The sequence below is a fragment of the Crocuta crocuta genome, unplaced genomic scaffold, assembly GCF_008692635.1.
Source record: "Crocuta crocuta isolate KB4526 unplaced genomic scaffold, BGI_CrCroc_1.0 scaffold125, whole genome shotgun sequence".
NCBI classification, from domain to species: Eukaryota; Metazoa; Chordata; class Mammalia; order Carnivora; family Hyaenidae; genus Crocuta; species Crocuta crocuta.
Window position 1 is genome coordinate 1764495 of NW_027531143.1, and position 16706 is coordinate 1781200.

At 37.3% G+C, this 16706-nt stretch overlaps 1 protein-coding gene across 3 annotated transcripts in view; it reads left to right on the forward strand.

The window, feature by feature from the left end:
- Window positions 1-16706, forward strand: part of MIGA1 (mitoguardin 1) — a 93524-nt gene that overhangs the window by 15201 nt on the left and 61617 nt on the right. For all 3 annotated transcript variants that reach the window (XM_077771080.1, XM_077771082.1, XM_077771081.1), the window contains exons 3-7: window positions 5741-5918; window positions 7614-7750; window positions 10124-10250; window positions 13832-13965; window positions 14928-15051. In XM_077771080.1, the coding sequence (XP_077627206.1) occupies window positions 5741-5918; window positions 7614-7750; window positions 10124-10250; window positions 13832-13965; window positions 14928-15051 (700 nt within the window). The remainder of the gene's footprint in view (window positions 1-5740; window positions 5919-7613; window positions 7751-10123; window positions 10251-13831; window positions 13966-14927; window positions 15052-16706) is intronic.

Consider the following 16706-nt stretch of genomic DNA (forward strand, 5'->3'; position numbering starts at 1 on the left):
ATCCCAAGTAGGCACCACATTCAGCCTCATGTGAGTTTCGGTCCTGTGACCCTCGGATCATGACCTGAGCTGAAATCAAGAGTCGGATGCTCAACCAACTGAGCCACCCGCCTAAGTGCACCTATTTATTTATTTATTTATTTATTTATTTATTTATTTGAGAGAGAGAGAGAGACAGAGCGCACGCGAGAGAGCACATGAACTGGGGAGAGGGGCAGAGAGGGAGAGAGAGAGAATCTCAAGCAGGCTCCATGCTCAGCATGGGGCCTCACAAGGGGCTTTATCTCAGGACTGCAAGATCATGACCTGAGCCAAAATCAAGAGTTCAGTGCTTAACTGACTGAGCCACTCAGACATCCCCTTTTCAAATTATTATTATTATCATCATTATTATTTTAAACAGTGCCTTTCACAAAAATTTTTTAATGTTTATTTTTGAGAGAAAGAGCACCAAGCTGGGGAGAGGCAGAGAGAATGAGAAACAGAATCTGAAGCAGGCTTCAGGCTCTGAGCTGTCAGCACAGAGCCCTACATGGGGCTTGAACCCATGAACCATGAGATCATGACCTGAGTGAAAGTCCAATGCTTAGCCAACAGAGCCCCCCAGGCACCCCTTTAAACAATGCCTTTTAAAGAGCAGAAGTTTTTGATTCTGAAGTCTATTTGTCAACTTTTCTTTTTTAAAAAATGAATCAGGCTCTTCGTGTCATCTCTAAGAAATATTTGCCCGAAGATCACAAAGATTTTCTCCTATGTTTTCTTCTAGAACTTTTATAGTTTTAGAATTTGTTCTTATAGTTTTAAGTTTATGATCTGTGAATGAATTATTGTATGTAGAGTGGAATTATACAGCATATAATCTTTTGGAATTGGCTTTTTTCACTTTACATAATGCATTTGCGATTCATTCACATTGTTGTGCATCTGAATATTATGCCTTTTTTTATTGCTGAGTATTCCAGTGTATGGATGTAACATGTAGCCATTTATCTGTTGAAGGATACCCAGGTAGTTTGAGTTTGGGTGATTTGAAGATTACATAGATTTTCTGTTTTCTTCTAAAATTTTCTTCCTTAAATTTCCTTTTTACTTTGAACAAAAATAGGATAACTGTATTTATGCAGGTTTATTTCTGAATTCTATTCTGTTGTACTGATCTATATGTCTGTAATAATACCACATTCTCTTAATTATTATAGCTTTATTAAGTCTTGAAATTGGCTAGAGTATGTTCTCCAACTTTGTTCTTTTTCAGAGTTATTTTGGTTATCCTACTTCCTTTGCCTTTCTTCAATTTTTTTTAATAATAAGCTACCAATATCTACAAACATTTTTGCTGGGATTTTGATTATTTTCTGTTGATCAAATTGGAGAGAATGACATTTTAAAATCCATGAACATAATGCATCTCCTTTTATCTTTGTTGATTTCTTTCATCAGTGTTTTGCTGTTAACTGATTTTGTTAAATTTTCTCTAAGTATTTTTTCTTTTACTTTTTTCTTTTACTTGGTGAAGTTATTAGTAGCATTGATTTTTTTAAATGTTTATTTTTGAGAGAGACAAAAAGCATGCACGTGAACTGAGGAGGGGCAGAGAGAGAGAGAGACAGAGGATGCAGAGCAGGCTCCACACTGTCAATGGAGAGCCCAATGCAGGCCTTGAACTCAGTAACCATGAGATCATGACCTGAGCTGAAGTCGGATGCTTAACCACTTAGGCCACCTAGGTGCCCCAGTAGTATTGCCTTTTAATTTTCAAATTCCAGTTGCTTATTGCTGTCATTGACTTTGTAGCCTTTTTACTTACCAGTTCTAGGAGATTTTTGGGTAGATTCTTTGGGATTTTCCATGTAGACAATCACGTTGTCTGTAAATAGAGAGTTGTTTTTTTTTTCCCCCCCAATGTGTATTTCTTTTATTCTTTTTTCTTGACTTTTGGCTCTGGGTGTTACTTCTAATATGATGTTGGTTATGGTGGCTTCAGGCATTCCTTGGCTGTGGCAGCATAACTGTAATCTCTGTCTCCCTCTTTGTGTCTCTATGTGTCCTTTAATCCCTTATAATGACACTCATTGGACTTATGGTCCATCTTAATTCTTACCTTAATTACATTGGCAAAGATCTTATTTTTAAATAAGATCAAATTATTTTTTCTTTTCTTTTTTTTTCTCTTCTTTTTTTTTTTTTTAAATGTAGGCTCTTGCCCAGCATGGAGCCCAATACCAGGTTGAACTCACAACCCTGAGATCAAGACCTGAGCTGAGATCAAAAGTCAGATTCTTAACCAGCTGGGCCACCTAGGTGTCCCATATATGACCATACTCTGATATTCAAGGTGAACATGAATTTTGAGGGGATACTATTTAATGCACACACCTCCTAATCCTAATTTGCTGAGAGTTTTTAAGAAATCATGATTGGATATTGAATATTTTCAAATGTTCTTTTTTATTTTTTTTAATTTTTGAGTTTATTTATTTTGAGAGAGACAGAGTGAGTGGGGGAGGAGCGGAGGGAGAGGGAGAGAGAATCCTAAGCAGGCTCCGCCCTGAGAGCACAGAGCCCAATGTGCTCCTGAGATCATGACCTGAGCCAAAACCAAGAGTCAGATACTTAACTGACTGAGCCACGCAGGTGCCCCTCAGATGTTCTTTTTGAATCCATTGAGATTATATTATGGCTTTTCTTCTTGGTTTGTTATTATGGTAAATTAAACATTGATTTTTGAATGTGGAACCAGATTTATATTCCTAGGATATACAGGGCTTGGTCATATATAGTTTTCTTTTTTTTTAGGTTTGTTTGAGAGGTGAAGGAGGGGCAGAAGCAGTGCTTCAGCATGGAGCCTGACATGGGGCACGATCCCACAAACCTTGAAATCTTGACCTGAGTAGAAACCAAGAGTCAGATGCTTAACTGACTGAGCCACCCAGGCACCCTTATCGGATATATTTCATATGTTGCTGGATTCAATGTGTTACTGTTTTGTGAAGGACTTTTAAAAAGTCTATCTACATTATACATATTAGTCTAATTTTTTTGTAACATTTTTGGTTTGATAGTAATAGTAATGCTGGCTTCAAATATGATTGGGAAGTAGTCCCTCATTGAATGGAATTGATATTTCTTTCTTAAATATTTGGTAAAAATTGCCCTATAGTCTTATTAAAAGATTTTATTTAACTACATATTCGATTTCTTTAGTACNATAGTAATGCTGGCTTCAAATATGATTGGGAAGTATTCCCTCATTGAATGGAATTGATACTTCTTTCTTAAATATTTGGTAAAAATTGCCCTATAGTCTTATTAAAAGATTTTATTTAACTACATATTCGATTTCTTAGTACGTATGTAACCATTCATTCTGTTTCTTCCTGAGTGAATTTATGGGCATAGAGTTCTTCATAGTAATCCTTTTCATATCCATGAAATCTTTAGTGACAATGCCTATTTCATTTCTGATTTTAGTAATATGTGTCTTCATCTTTTCTCTCTTTCTTTCTCTCTCTCTTTTGTTGTGGTCAGACTCGCTTCAGATTTGTCAGTTTTACTGAATTTTTTTTTTTTTTGCCAAAACCTGGGAGTGAACTTGTTGATTTTTTAAATCAGCTTTTGCTTTTATTGATTTAGTTTTCTATTTCATTGATTTCTGTTTAGTCTTTATTATATCCTGTCTTCTACTTGCTTTGGATTGGATTTGTTCTTCTGTTTTTTAGTTTCTTTTTTTTTAACGTTTTATTTATTTCTGAGAGAGAGAGAGAGAAAGAGACAGCGTGAGCAAGGGAGGGTCAGATAGAGAGGGAGATACAGAAGCTGAAGCAGGCTCCAGGCTCTGAGCTAGCTGTCAGCACAGAGCCTGATGCAGGGCTCAAACCCACAGACCGAACTGTGAGATCAGGACCTGAGCCGAAGTCAGACGCTTAAACTGACTGAGCCACCCAGGTGCCCCTGTTTTCTAGTTTTTTAAGGTAAAAACTGAGATTATACATTTTATACCTTACTTCTTTAATATAAATGTTTAGTGCTGTGTATTTCCTTTGAAAGTTGAAGCTGCATTCTACAGTTTATGTCTTTCGTTCTTTTGAGGGAATAGCAAAGGGTATTGATACAGTTCATGCCCCTCACAAACTCCTGTTTCCCTCCCCCCCCAAGTTCTGCACCGTTAGGGAGACTTAGGACTCCTACAGTCTTTTCTGTGAGTAGTGCCTGGTGGGATTCGTCAAGGTAAAACCTGCAAAAAGTATCAATTACCTCCATATCTGCAGCATCCCCCCTGCTCTTGGGGGTGCTTAACCCTCTCTCACCAATGCTTACTGTCTCCACCAATTTACTAACCATACTAGCTGAGCTCTTCTTACAGCTTTCCTGCTGTGTTTTATCTCTGCATGCCAATGCTTATGCCCTATCTCTCCCTGCAGATACCTGTGTCTCCTTAATTTGGGGGCCAGTTGATTGCCCTCTGTCCTCAGCATTGTGATGGGTTCAAGAAAAATTGAGAACGTGGCATTTGTCTGGCTTTTTTGTTGTTGTACAGCTGGAAGTGACACTCTTTCCAGCCCTCTACACCCTAAGATTATAGCTTTATTTTATAGTTCTCCTGTATTTTAGGTAATTGTGTCTGTCCCCCAAGACAAATTACCTCTTGCTTTGATGTGAATACTTAGCATATACTTATTGTGACTGTATTTGTCTCTACTATAACATACTGCTTGAAGGAGGCAAGATCTGTGGCCTCTATATCTAGTGCTTCCTGATCAATAAAAGACATTTGATAGTTGCTTTTTGAATAGAATTGCAATAAGATTTTAATTCTAATTTTCATAGCACAGTGCAGTACTTTGTAAAATGCTGAGTAAATATTTGTTGAATAATTCATGCATAAAAGGGCTTATTTAGATAGTATTTAGAAATCAAGTTAATTCATGTTTGCTCAAATTTCCAGAGATTAAAAAAATTTGGTTTCAACACTCTGAACTGGGGCACCTGGGTGGCTCAGTCAGTTAAGCAACCAACTTAGCTCAGGTCGTGATCTCACAGTTTGTAGTTTTGAGCCCCGCATAGGGCTCTGTGCTGATAGCTCGCAGCCTGGAACCTGCTTCAGATTCTGTGTCTCCTTCTCTCTCTCTGCCCCTCCTCCACTCATGCTCTATTTCTCTCCCTTTCAAAAATAAATAAACATTAAAAATAAATACATAAATAAATCTCTGAATTAATCATTCCTGTCATTTAAAATCTTGCTTTCATTCAGTTAGTTGCATGAATTAATCATTAATGGTTCAACAGGTTTTAATGGAGTTGAATTATTTTGTGCTTCTTTTGACTTTTGTGGTAACACTATTTACCTAAGACTTTCAGAAATTAATATATTAATACATTTTATTTGTTTTTAAAAAAATGGCATTCAGAGTGACAGCTTTCATTTGAGCTATCATTCAAAGAGTGAAATAATGTTCTTTTGGTGGTAGTTAGAACTAGGTTATCCTAAGAATAAGTTTTCCTCGGGGTGTCTAGGTGGCTCAGTCAGGTGAGCGTCCTACTTTGGCTCAGGTTATGATCTCACTGTTGGTGGGTTTGAGCCCCTATTGGGCTCTGTGCTGGCAGCTCAGCCTGCTTTGGATTCTGTGTCTCCCTCTCTCTCTGCCCCTCCCCTGCTCACACTNAGAATAAGTTTTCCTCTTTATGTCTTTAAGTGAACAAATACAGGAAATCTTTTTCAACCTAACTGCATCTTTTCCAGATAAGATTTTCACCAGTAGCAAAAAAACTGTTTGTGGTAACTGCAGTGAGTGCTGTATCTGTAATTTTTCTGGCCCATCACTTTAAAAGAAGACGTGGAAAGAAGAAAGGAAAAATATTACCATGGGAACCAGAGCACCTCGTACTTGAATACACTAAAAGAGCAGCATCAGACAAAGGTATGTGGAGATAGCTGAACTGAATCTACGAAGAAATTTTATATATAAATCATAACTGGAGTGCAGTGATTTCTGTGTTGTAGCCTCCAATATGTCTTTCCTTAATATTTAACTCCCAGATAATACATAATTCATTTCAGAAAGAACAGAACATACAGATAAATAAGCAAAGAATTAAAATCACTTGATATTCTGCTACCCAGATGTAATAACTCATAATACTTTGGCATCTATCTATTTCTATTTGTATTTAAGTCTATTAAGATATATAATTTTATATTATGTATAAGCAAATGATATATGTATTTTAAATAAAATTATGATTATACCTTTTACAGTCTGCTTTTAAAATATTTAACAATATATAAAAAGATTTTTCTAGGTCAATAACTATATTTCTGCTATTGTTTTTAATATGTACTTAGTGTTAAATTTGTAAACATATCCACTAATTTATTTAATTAATTCCCTGTTGGTCCCTTTAGAATGTTTTTCTTGCTTTGCATGTACTTGTCTGATTATTTTCTTAGGATATAAGTAGAGGTAGAATTGCTGGCCTTTAAAAGACCTGTAGTTTTTGTTAGAGATATGGTACATATTGCCATATTTAATCAATAACAGTAACTTCCTAGGGCACCTTGGTGGCTCAGTCACTTAAGCATCTGACTTTGGCTTAGGTCATGAACTCATGGTTTGTGAGTTTGAGCCCTGTGTTGGACTCTGTGCTGACAGCTCACAGCCTGGAGCCTGCTTCGGTTTCTGTGCCTCCCTCTCTCTCTGCCCCTTGCCTGCTCAAATTCTGTCTCTTTCTCTCTCTTGAAACTAAAACGTTAAAAAAAAAAACAAAAAAACGATAATTTCTTTGAGCATGCTGAATTTCTTATTTTTAAAAATTTTAATTATTTTAAATTTATTATTTAGAGTATCCTGTGGTTTTATGATTTATTTGTCCAGCAAATAATTAATGAATGACTATTTTGTGCCAAGTACAGTGAACATTACCGTAATGATGGCTCTCACTTAATGAATTTTATTAGATCTCAGGCATAGTGATAAATGCTGCATATTCACTGCATTATTTAACTTTTATAACAATACTATGAATTAGGACTGTATCCAGTGTTATTGTTTCCATTTTGGACATAAAGAAAATTGAGATGGAGAAAACTTAAGTGACTTGCTCAGGGCCATATAAGTTCTAGGAATTGAATTCAAGGGTGTCTTATCTACTGCATTAAGATAGACTGAGATACAACATCAGCCGTAGATGGATAGAGAGATGGTTAGGGGATGCAGAAAAAGAAAAAACTAATCACAATGTAATGCAATATGGACATCGTACTGGTGTAATTCAGGAAAGGAAGTGCTTACATTTTGTTAATTTATAACTTGAAGATTCATGGTTGCCAGTATTTTTATACTGATTACAATTGATCATTCGAGTATCACCCTAATTAGATGAATGTTTTATTCTTCATTCATTTAGGAAGCAGATTTTCAGCAGTGTTAAAAACAATTGTAAAGAGAGGTAGATTTTAATAAATGTGTACATTTAATAAATTATGCAATTGAGGGAAATGTGTTTTAAAATTAGAAGCTTTCTCAAGGAATAGAGTATAAACTCTGAAATTTTCTCAGAAATTTATCATTAGAGTTACTGATACTTCTAATATTATTGATATATTTGTTTGATAGGTTCAAGTTGTTCCAGTAGTAGACAAAATTTGACATTATCTTTAAGTTCTGCCAAAGACAAAGGATCTCAGTCTTGTAACTATGCTAATGGAGGACTTTTCAGTAAATATTCAGGTTCTGCACAGAGTTTAGGCTCCGTAAGTAAAGAAAAAAATTTATTATTTTATAGGTTTAATTTTGTGTCAATTGTTATATATTGGTTTAAATGTCATATAATTATTAGGGGTACCTGGGTAGTTCAGTTGGATAAGTGTCTATCTCCTGACTTCAGCTCAGGTCATGATCTCATGGTTCATGGGTTCGAGTACTGCATCAGGCTTTGGGTTGACAGTATGGAACCTGCTTGGGATTCTGTCTTCCTCCCTCTCTGCCCATTCCCCACTTGCTCTTCATCTTTCTCTCAAAATAAAAATAAAACTTAAGAAAAATTAATTATAGATAGCTCTTAGTATGGAAAGAAACTTAAATCATCTTGTTGAGTCTATTTTCTTAGGCAAGTAAAATTTTCCTTTTGCTAAATAACCATCCAGTTTGGTTCCAGCTTTCTCTGAGTAGGTCATGTGGACACATGGGGTCCTGTAAGAATAGTGTTGATGTGAAAGTACTGCTTCAAACTAGATGTTTCTGGGGTGCCTGTGTGGCTCAGTCGGTTGAGCATCCAGCTTTGATTCCCACTCAAGTCATGATCCCAGGGTCATGAGATGGAGCCCCAGGTTGAGCTCTGTGCTAAGTATGGAGCCTGCTTAAGACTCTCTCACCATCCCCCCACCCCACTTCTCTCTTCCGCCCTCAGCCCCTTTCCCCCTCTTGCATTCTCTCTCTCTCTCTCTCTCTCTCTCTAAAATAGTAAGTAAACACACACACACACACACACACACACAAACACACACACACACACACACAAAACTAAACAAAAAACTAGATGTCCTGCAAAAATGCTGTAAGATACAGCCAGACTTTGTACTACGTCACAAAGTGATGAGCCTATGTAGGTAAAAAGTATGTGGCTTGCTAAAGCCAAGTGTGGAGTTCTCACCTTGTTCTTTGAAGCATTGATAGAGTATTGATTGACAAGTGAGGAATAAAGTTAATGTTTTTAAAATTTTAATATGGTTTAAAAATTTTGTTAAATAGATAGGATATATATTTGCTACTAAATAAAGAAGAGGCAAAAAAACTTTACACTGATACATATTCTCCTGATCCTCTCGGTTCCCCTTCTTAGAGACAAATAGCACTGGTAATTTCTTACATATATACTTCTGGGTGTGTATGTCTGTACCATCATGTATATTTCTTATTTTAAATAGTTTATTGAACACCATATTCTGTACTTTTCTTCTCTGTTTTGTTGGAATATCAAGCTGCCCCTTTCTTAAATGCCTAAAAATATACCAAATTTTTAAAATATGTTTATTTTTATTTTTGAGAGAAAGTATGTGTGCATGTAAACTCAAGCAAGGGAGGGGCAGAGAGAGAGAGGGAGAGAAAGTATCTCAAGCAGGCTTTGTGCTGACAGTGCAGAGCCTGATGCAGGACTAGATCTCACAGACCGTGAGATCATAACCTGAACCAAATTAAAAGTCAGACATTTGACTCACTGAACCACCCAGGCAATCCTATATATTTTTAAGTAGGCTCCATGCCCGACTTGAGGCTTGAACTCACAACCCTGAGATTGAGAGTCCCGTGCTCTGCCAACTGAACCAGCCAGGCACCCCAAGTGTAGAGTTCTTAAAAAAAAATGTTAACAATTATTTATTTTTGAGAGACAGAGAGAGACACAATGTGAACAGGAGAGGGGCAGAGAGAGAGGGAGACATAGAATCTGAAGCAGGCTCGAGGCTCTGAGCTGTCAGCACAAAGCTCAACATGGGGCTCGAACTTGGAAACCTTGAAATCATGACCTGAGCTGAAGTTGCACTTAACCAACTGAGCAACCCAGGTGCCCCTAAAAAGGGCAGAACCTGGGGGCACCTGGGTGGCTCAGTCAGTTGAGCATCAGATTTTGACTCAGGTCAGGGCACCTGGGTGGCTCAGTCGGTTGAGCGTCCGACTTCGGCCCAGGTCATGATCTCACAGTTGGTGGGTTTGAGCCCCGCGTCGGGCTCTGATGGCTAGCTCAGAGCCTGGAGCCTGCTTCAGATTCTGTATCTCCCTCTCTTTCTGACCCTCCCCTGCTCACACTGTCTCTCTTTCTCTCTCAGAATAAAATAAACATTAAAAAAAAAATACTTAGGGTCTTATGACTCCCATCCAAGTACTAACCAGGCCTGACTCTGCTTAACTTCAGAGATAAGATGGGATAAGGTGTGTTCAGGGTGGTATGGCCATAGATGGGTCTTATGACTTCTAACTTTGAATATAATCAGATTTATTTCTTCCGGTAGGGATTCCATGGGTTGTTTTACTAGGAATAGGATTTCTGTAAATAATTTGTTAATATAAAAGAGGACAAAATATAGTCATAAGAGAGATTTTGAAGTAATTGCTCTCGATGTTAATTTTAGGTCCAGAGTGTCAATTCTTGTCATAGCTGTGCTTGCGGCAATTCTAACTCCTGGGACAAAGCAGATGAAGATGATATTAAACTTGTCAATATTCCTGTGACCACTCCTGAGAACTTATACTTGATGGGTAGGAATAACATAATAATGTTTTAAGATATTATGCTCACTTTTATTGTGAAACTAAATAATGATGAATTGTTCTAAGGGAAGCAACAAAATTTTTAAATATTCTCCTGTTGAATATAGTATATATAACATAACCTATATCTGGAGGATGCTGTAACAGACTACCACAAACTTAGTGTTTTAAGCAGCATAAATGTATTCTCTAAGAGTTTTGGAGCCCAGAAGTCTGAAATTGTTATCACTAGGCTGAAATCAAGGTATCCTTAGAGCTATCCTTCTTCAGAAGGCTTTGTGGAATATCTGTTCCTTTCCCTTCCTAGCTTCTGATGGCTTCTGGCTGGTGGTCATGTGACTCCAGTCTCTACCTCCCATCATCACTTCCTCTGTGTGTATCAGATCTCCCTCTGCTTCTTACATGGACAGTTGTGATTGGATTTAGGGCCCACCACATAATCCAGGATATCTCCCCATGTTAAATTTCTCAATTAATTAATTTTAAGATTCCTTGATTCAGTCACATCTGCAAAGACCCCTTTTCTTTGTAAGATAATGTTCTGGAGACTAAGACTTAATACCTTTGGGTAGCTATTATTCAGTCTATTTCATTCATTTAACCTGAGCTTTTGATTCTTACCTAATGAGTCTATCAGAGTCCACTTTATTTAATCTGTGTTTTATGTAGCTAGCTATCATTTCTATTTAAAAAACATTTTTTTAATGTTTATTTTTGAGAGAGAGACAGAATGTGAGTGTGGGAGGGGCAGAGAGAGAGAGAGAGGGAGACACAGAATCTGAAACAGGCTCCAGGCTCTGGGACCTGAACAGGACCTGAACTCAAGAACAGTGAGATCATGACCTAAGCCGAAGCTGGAGGCTTAACCAACTGAGCTACCCAGGCACCCTGTGTTCTTATATCCAGAAAAAATTTTAAAACAAAAGAAGGACTGTGTTTCACATCTTAGTATTCCTCTTGGCTTGACCAGGAGCATGTCTAGAGAGTATCATTGGAGCCTAGAAAAAGAAGCAGAGAACTTAACATCAGATCAGATTCAAATACTTTTTCAGATGCTTTTCTGTATTTGCTACTCTATTTCAGGATTTATTTCTTTTAATGGTAGTGCATACTAATTAAAAAACAAGACTAAAAAACATTGATGTAGCCTGGTCAATGAACAGTAAAGGAGATAATGATTTGTAGAAGGACTGTGTACATTCCCACACTCTAGAAGAGCTAGACTATGTCATCCTCTGTGGTATCACCATAGGTATTCCTGCCTATGAGGAAAGATTGTAAGAGTAGTTCTTTTGCCATCTTTCCCAAAGGTCTCCTGAGAATTAAGCTCACTGTGCTTCTGTATTACCCTGTGTATAGTAAACCTACACTCACAGCTTCTGTTGGATTATTGAGAGTTAGAATTGTAGAGAAATAGAGCAAAGCCAGAGAAGCTGCAGCAAGTCTCAGTAAAATAGAATTAAGATTGGTAGGAGTCCTCTGAATCACCTGATCACCCGCCTATTGTTTTGCTTCCCTTTACAAGATTGATGACATTAAAAGAAGGTATTGGTGAAATATGTTTGAATACCTGTTACAAAACTGAGGATAAGTGGTGAACTGGGCCATGTGCCACAATGAGGTGAAACACAGTTCTTCCTGGGAGACAGCTTTTATCTTGGAACTACTCAGCTATTGTGTCATTCTCCCTTACTGTTTACCCAAAATAATCAGATGGCTAGAGAGTAGATGGAGTGAGAAAAGGTTGAAGGAGCTAGAATTGTAAACTTTGGAGAAAAGAGAGGAGATAGTGATGTAATTAATTGTCTTTTAAGTGCATAGGTTTTTATTTTTTTATTTTTTATTTTTTTTAATTTTTATTTATTTCTAGGAGAGAGAGAGAGATAGACAGTGTGAACAAGGGTGGGTCAGAGAGAGAGGGAGACACAGACTCTGAAACAGGCTCCAGGCTCTGAGCTGGCAGTCAGCACAGAGCCCGACGCGGGGGCCCGAACCCACGAACCGCGAGATCATGACCTAAGCGAAAGTCGGACGCTTAACCGACTAAGCCACCGAGGCGCCCCAAGTGCATAGGTTTTTAGAAGGAAGATCTACACAGTGGTTAGTTCTTTACTATGGAAAAGTAAATGAGGAGAAAAGGACTAAGATGTATTTAAATAACACTTTTTTTGTTTAGGGTTGTAGGTTCTTCACAGAACTGAAGAAATGATTTTTAGATGAGAGGTATTCCTTAACTACTGTATATGAAAAACATCTTAAGAATGACTTGCCCAGATTAAGCAGCTCTTATTTTATTTGCTTGTTTATTTATTCTTAATTTTTATTTTAAATAGGCTCCATGCCCAATATGGGGCTTGAACTTACAATCCGAGATCAAGAGTCAGGTGCTTTACTGGCTGAGCCATCTAGGTGCCCCCTGATTGAGCTGCTTTTAAAGATCTTTTTCTTTTATATGTCTAGAAAAGTTGAAGTTTTAAATATTTCGGTTTTGTTTGAAGTACATAATTAGTTTGGTAAGACATTTTTTACTTGGAGAAAAAGAGGCACATACCTTTTTTTCCCACAAAAGCTGTATAGATGGGGGGATATGAATTTCTACTTGGACAGTAATCGTTGTTCGGTTCTTGCAATGGTCTTGTAGATTTTTAACTGACTCAGCAATTAATTTATCCAAATCGACATAGAAAAACCTTATTCTAGACTTAATATGCTATTTCTTCTCAGTTTTACTCTTCCTTCTAACAACCTCTTGTAAACCCAGTAGCTTTTTAACAACTACTTTCTTCTGTTTACCTAGCTTTTTAATTTAGGTGGATATTTTGAAAGATAGTTGTGTGAATATAAAAATTAGCCACTATTGTTGGACTTTTGATGAACTCACAATACTGTTCTAGAAAAACCCCAAGTACCATATATATTTGAGTTACTTTAAAAAACAAAAAAAGAAAACAGGGGCACTTGGGTGGCTCAGTCAGTTAAGCGTCGAACTTCAGCTCAGGTCATGATCTCACAGTTTGTGGGTTCAAGCCCTGCATCAGACTCTTTGCTGACAGCTCAGAGTCTGGAGCCTGCTTCGGATTCCTTGTTTCCCTCTCTCTCTGCTCCTCTCCCACTCACACTCTGTCTCTCAAAAATAAACATTAAAAAAAAAAAAAAAAAGAAAGANATTGGTCATTTCTCTCCGATTTTTGGTTGACTAGAACTATAGGCCTAGAATATATTGGGAATTAAAATTCTGCTATGAAGGAGCTCTAGTGTGGCTCAGTTGGTTAAGTGTCCGAATCTTAATTTCAGCTTAGGGCTTGATCTCAGAGTCATGAGCTTGAGCCTTCCATTGGTCTCCATGCTCAGCATGAAGCCTACTTAAAAATAAAATAAAATAATTAAAATAAAATAGAATAGAAAAAATTCTGCTATGAAATCAGGTGAGCATAAGATTATTCTTTAGAGCCAAAATTACAGTCACACTGTGCCATTGTTGATAACCATATGAGAAAGATTTCAGCCCCAAACGATTTTAATTTGGCATTGATTTTTTAATTTACAATTGTTCTGTTCTTATTTCATAGGTATGGAATTGTTTGAAGAGGCGCTACGTCGATGGGAGCAAGCTCTCACTTTTCGAAATAGACAGGCTGAAGATGAAGCCTGTAGTTCCATTAAATTGGGTGCAGGAGATGCCATTGCTGAAGAAAGTGTAGATGTAAGGGGGATTTGCTGGAGAGTGGCCTTTATAATATTAGAAGAATTGAACAATGTTTAATAGTGATTGATTATACTTTCTTTTTGTGGCATTTAATAGAAATGGTTTTTTTTTCTCCCTTGGGACTATGTGTGTGTGGGGGTGGAGGAGTAGGTCTTGTTGGCCTTATTTTCTGTTCAGTTAGTTATTAAATCCCAAAATTGCAATTCATAATCAAGTTCCCTGATTTGCTAAAAATATATAGAATTACTATGATTTCTAAAGGGATTTTTTTTTTAATGTTTTATTTATTTCTGAGAGAGAGAGTGTGTGAGCAGGTGAGGGTCAGAGAGAGAGGGAGACACAGAATCAGAAGCAGGCTCCAGGCTCTGAGCTAGCTGACAGCACATAGCCCGATGCGGGGCTCGAACCCACGAACCGTGAGATCATGACCTGAGCCGAAGTCAGAAGCTTTACCGACTGAGCCACCCAGGCACCCAAAAGGATTTTTTAAAAGCCTTGTTTTAATTAAGTGCCATTATATTCATAAAAGTCACATAGAATTAGAGCTGGACTGATACTTACCAATCATGTCAGCTAGTGAGTCTCAAATTTGAGCATGTGTTAGAATCATCCAAAAGGCTTGTTAAAACAGACTTGAGTTTCTAATTCAGTGGCTTGGATGGGGCCGAGAATTCGCATTTCTAACAACTTATTACATGATACTGATGCCACTGGTCAAGGATCTTAATTTGAGAACCCCTGGTCTAGCCCCACTCCTTAAGTTTGTAGGTGAAGAAGCTGAATCCCAGAGAACTGGGGTAACTTGGCTAAAGGCACAGGCATAACCCAGTGCTATCACCACCTAACGGGCCTTCCTTACATCCCACACTTTCTTTGCCTTTCGTTTAAGAGTGGAAGGTATTAAAAATTTTAACATTAGAATTTAATATTTGATGTGTGTACTTTTTCTCTCCTTGTAGGATATTATTAGTACTGAATTTATCCATAAACTTGAAGCTCTCCTGCAAAGAGCATATCGTCTCCAAGAGGAGTTCGAAGCTACCCTGGGGGCATCTGATTCTAATTCCCTTGTTAATGATATCGGTAAGATGGATATTTTATATGGTTTTTATGAAATGCGTGAATTTCTTCTTTAAATATTCTTGGACTCATGTATATTAATATGGTTACATTTTTTTAGAAAATAGTCAACAGAAAAAGTTCTGTCATATTTACTGACTTTTTTCTTTCAGTTTTATTTTTCTAGTGAACTTAATGCCTTTAAGATATAATTTTGAATGTATAGGTAGGATTGTGACTTTGTTTTAAGATTACATTCTTTCTTTTTTGTTTTCTTTTGGATTGTTGCATTATAGATTTTTTCCCTTCTATATATTTATTTTCTTTTTTTTTTTTTTTTTTTACAAATAGTTTATTGTCAAGTTGGTTTCCATGTCATTCTTTCTTTTTTTTGGATGTATGTTTATTTTGAGACAGAGAGAGAGCATGCTCATGCAAGCAGGGGGGGCAGGGATGGAGAGAGAGAATCCCAAGCAGGCTCCACACTCAGCACAGAGCCGCTCATGGAGCTCAATCCCACAAACTGTGAAATCGTGTACAGAGCTAAAATCAAGAGTTGGATGCTTAACCAACACTCAGTCACCCGAGTGCCCCTCAAATTACATTCTAAGTGAAAGAATCCCAGTTCAGCTGTTGGAGAGAGGAAGAAGATAAACAGAAATATAAAAATGGGACAGAGGCACAGCTCAAAAGTGTGCATATAGCTCATGGCATACATTTAAAATATTTTAAGGAATTATATTTCTTGGACTCCATTTAAAAATCTTTTTTAATATTTATTTATTTTTGAGAGAGAGACCACACCCGAGGGGAGCAGAGGCAGAGAGAGAGGGAGACACAAAATCCAAAAGAAGCAGGCTCCAGACTCTGAGCTTTCAACATAGAACCTGACATGAGGCTCAAATTCACGAACCATGAGATCATGACTTGAGCTGAAGTCGGACACTTAACTGACTGAGCCACCCATGCACCCCATCTTGGACCCCATTTTAATTGCAAGTGAGAGTTTGATATCAACAGTTGGGACATACATTATTATATGCAATTACCTTTGTTTCCTATTTTATTTATTTATTTTTAAATTGACTTTATAATGTTTATTTTTGAGAGAAAGAGTTTGTTTATTTTTGAGAGAGATTCTGTGTCTCTGAAACAGGCTCCAGGTTCCAAGCTGTCAGAACAGAGCCCAATGTAGGGCTCAAACTCACAAACTGTGAGATCATGACCTGAGCCGAAGTCGGACACTCAACCGAATGAGCCACCCAGGCGCCCCACCTTGTTTCCTTATTTTAAAGAGAAAAAAAAAAACTTTGAAAAGACTTTTTTTAAAAAATTTTTAAATGTTTTATTTTTATTTATTTCTGAGAGAGAGAGACAGTGTGAGCAGGGGAGGGTCAGAGAGAGAGGGAGACACAGCATCTGAAGCAGGCTTCAGGCTCTGAGCTAGCTGTCAGCACAGAGCCCAACTCAGGGCTTGAACCCACAACTGTGAGATCATGACCTGAGCCGAAGTCGGATGCTTAACCAACTTAGCCACTCAGGTGCCCTGAAAAGACTTTTTAAGTGAAGTCTTCAAAGGAGAGAATAATTAAAATTTCTTCCTTAAATTCTGTAAATACTGTAAAGAATGAAGGAAGACAAGGTTATATTGCATTTCATTTTGGTAAAAATATATATTT